General features: G+C 34.0%; 1 protein-coding gene across 1 annotated transcript in view; it reads right to left on the bottom strand.

The window, feature by feature from the left end:
- PTPRQ (protein tyrosine phosphatase receptor type Q) overlaps positions 1–379 on the bottom strand; it is a 194147-nt gene extending 193768 nt beyond the window's left edge. Inside the window, exon 1 of the mRNA XM_008710346.1 lies at positions 326–379. Within this exon, the coding sequence (XP_008708568.1) occupies positions 326–379 (54 nt within the window). The remainder of the gene's footprint in view (positions 1–325) is intronic.
- Between the last annotated feature and the right edge of the window lie 1496 nt (positions 380–1875).

Here is a 1875-nt window from a genome sequence, read left to right as displayed (position 1 = left end):
CACTCTTTCTGGAAAACAAGGAAGCTGAAACAATAAATCTATCACAACAACAACAAAATGAAGTAACAATCTCACACTGTAACTCTGCACCGTTTAAAATATTCCAAGTTCCATATTACTGTAAAATATAATAAATTTGTTCTATCACATAACTATTTACCAAATAACAGGTAATAAAAACTTACCAAGCATACTGTGTTATCAAAAACTAAATCAGTATTTCAATCTCTCTAGTTTGGTTGTCACAAGAAACAACTATTTAAGAGTCTTAAGAAATCTACAGCCCATTGCTTAACCCTGGTTTTTAAGAGTATACATGAAATACCTGTGTCTCTGAAGTTCCAATAAAAAGTAAAAGAAAAATGATAAGAAAATCCATCATTATTACATTTTTCAGGCAGTGGAATCACATTGATGGCTCTAGAGAGAAATGTTGCCTGCATTAATGATTTAAAGACAGATCCTCCTGGCAAGTACACAATTAATGAGCCTGGATTACTCAATAGCTCTGCCCTTTCTTTGTTAAACTATTCATGAACCCTTGGATGGCTGGCTGTAGGTTCAGGGTAAGTCTTAAGAAAAAAAAGGCATAGACGTTGCTAAGGTAACAGTCCACCCATGCTGAAACTTACACTCAACAATTCAGCATCGGTGTTTTTGTCTTCATTTTATGCTTTTAAAAACTCTCAAAGGAGTAAGTGTTCATGGTGTATGAGTTTCATAAAGAACTTTCCTATGAGGACCAAATATAAATACAAGTTGGCTCGGCAAGTACGATAATGAAAACTATACCTGATACTCTCCACCTCCAAGATCTTTGATAGTAACAAAGCCACTGTCAGGAACCAGATCCACATGAAACCTTTCCACATGGCCAGAGGGCAGGCTCCAGTACAGAGAAAAGGAATGTGTGGAAATATTGAAGGCTTTAAGTTTCTTGGGTTTTTCTGGTTCTGATATTGAAAAATAGAGGTTTGAAATAGAGTTATTCTCCTAAATATCCAAAGAAAAATGGAAATCAATAAACTGTCAGATTTCAATATAACCACACTGTTAAAAAGCACTGAGCCCTTCAAATTATCTCTGGTCATACAAAGCTGTTAGGCATCTAAATCTTTAATAGTAACTAGGTTTTACGTATAATTATCAGAAATAATATATCAATTTATGTATCTGTTTCTGGCATATTCTTTACCTGTTAAAATCTGTTCGTTGCCCAAATTGTTTTTTAAAGTTTATGCTCTAATTTAAAACTTGAATCATTTTAAGCAAAGCATTCAAGTCCAAACTATTGATCCAATTACGTGGGTATTTTGCCAAGCAGAAGATAATTGGAAAAAAAATATAACTTCTGCCATATTTTTTTAAAGGGTGAGCATTTCTGATGACTATTTAGTCAGGTATCTCCCTAAAAGAAAAGCTGTTTTCACGTAGGAAGTGAAATACGATAGTCTTTGAACAATAAGTATTAATTGTCTTAGCTACTTCAACCATATTTTTCTACCTTTGCTTCCACTGTTCCCAGAGTTTTGTTTATGCTGCCTGTACCTCCTTGAAGGGAGTTTTCTACATAAAGTTCTTCTGATTGGTTGCCAATGAGTCAGATTTTCACTCTGCCTTATCTTTAGTGCAGATTCCAGACAAACAATATAGGGGGAGGAAGAGAGATTATGAAGCCAAGCATGTGAAAAACATGCCTGGTAAAGACTCAATCTAATACCATTTCCAAAAGAAAGGACTCTGGAATTAATTAACTCCACTTATCATTTTAAAGCCCATCTATCAGAGATGATTTCAAATGCATATAATAAAAAATGAAATATACATTTCCTAACAAAACTGATAAGACACATGGCATAAAATAGAACCCTTAAG

Source organism: Ursus maritimus, unplaced genomic scaffold (assembly GCF_017311325.1).
Source record: "Ursus maritimus isolate PB19 unplaced genomic scaffold, ASM1731132v1 scaffold_21, whole genome shotgun sequence".
In the NCBI taxonomy this organism is placed as follows: Eukaryota; Metazoa; Chordata; class Mammalia; order Carnivora; family Ursidae; genus Ursus; species Ursus maritimus.
Note: the sequence above shows the minus strand (reverse complement) of the source record. Positions and strands in the feature narration are given on the sequence as shown.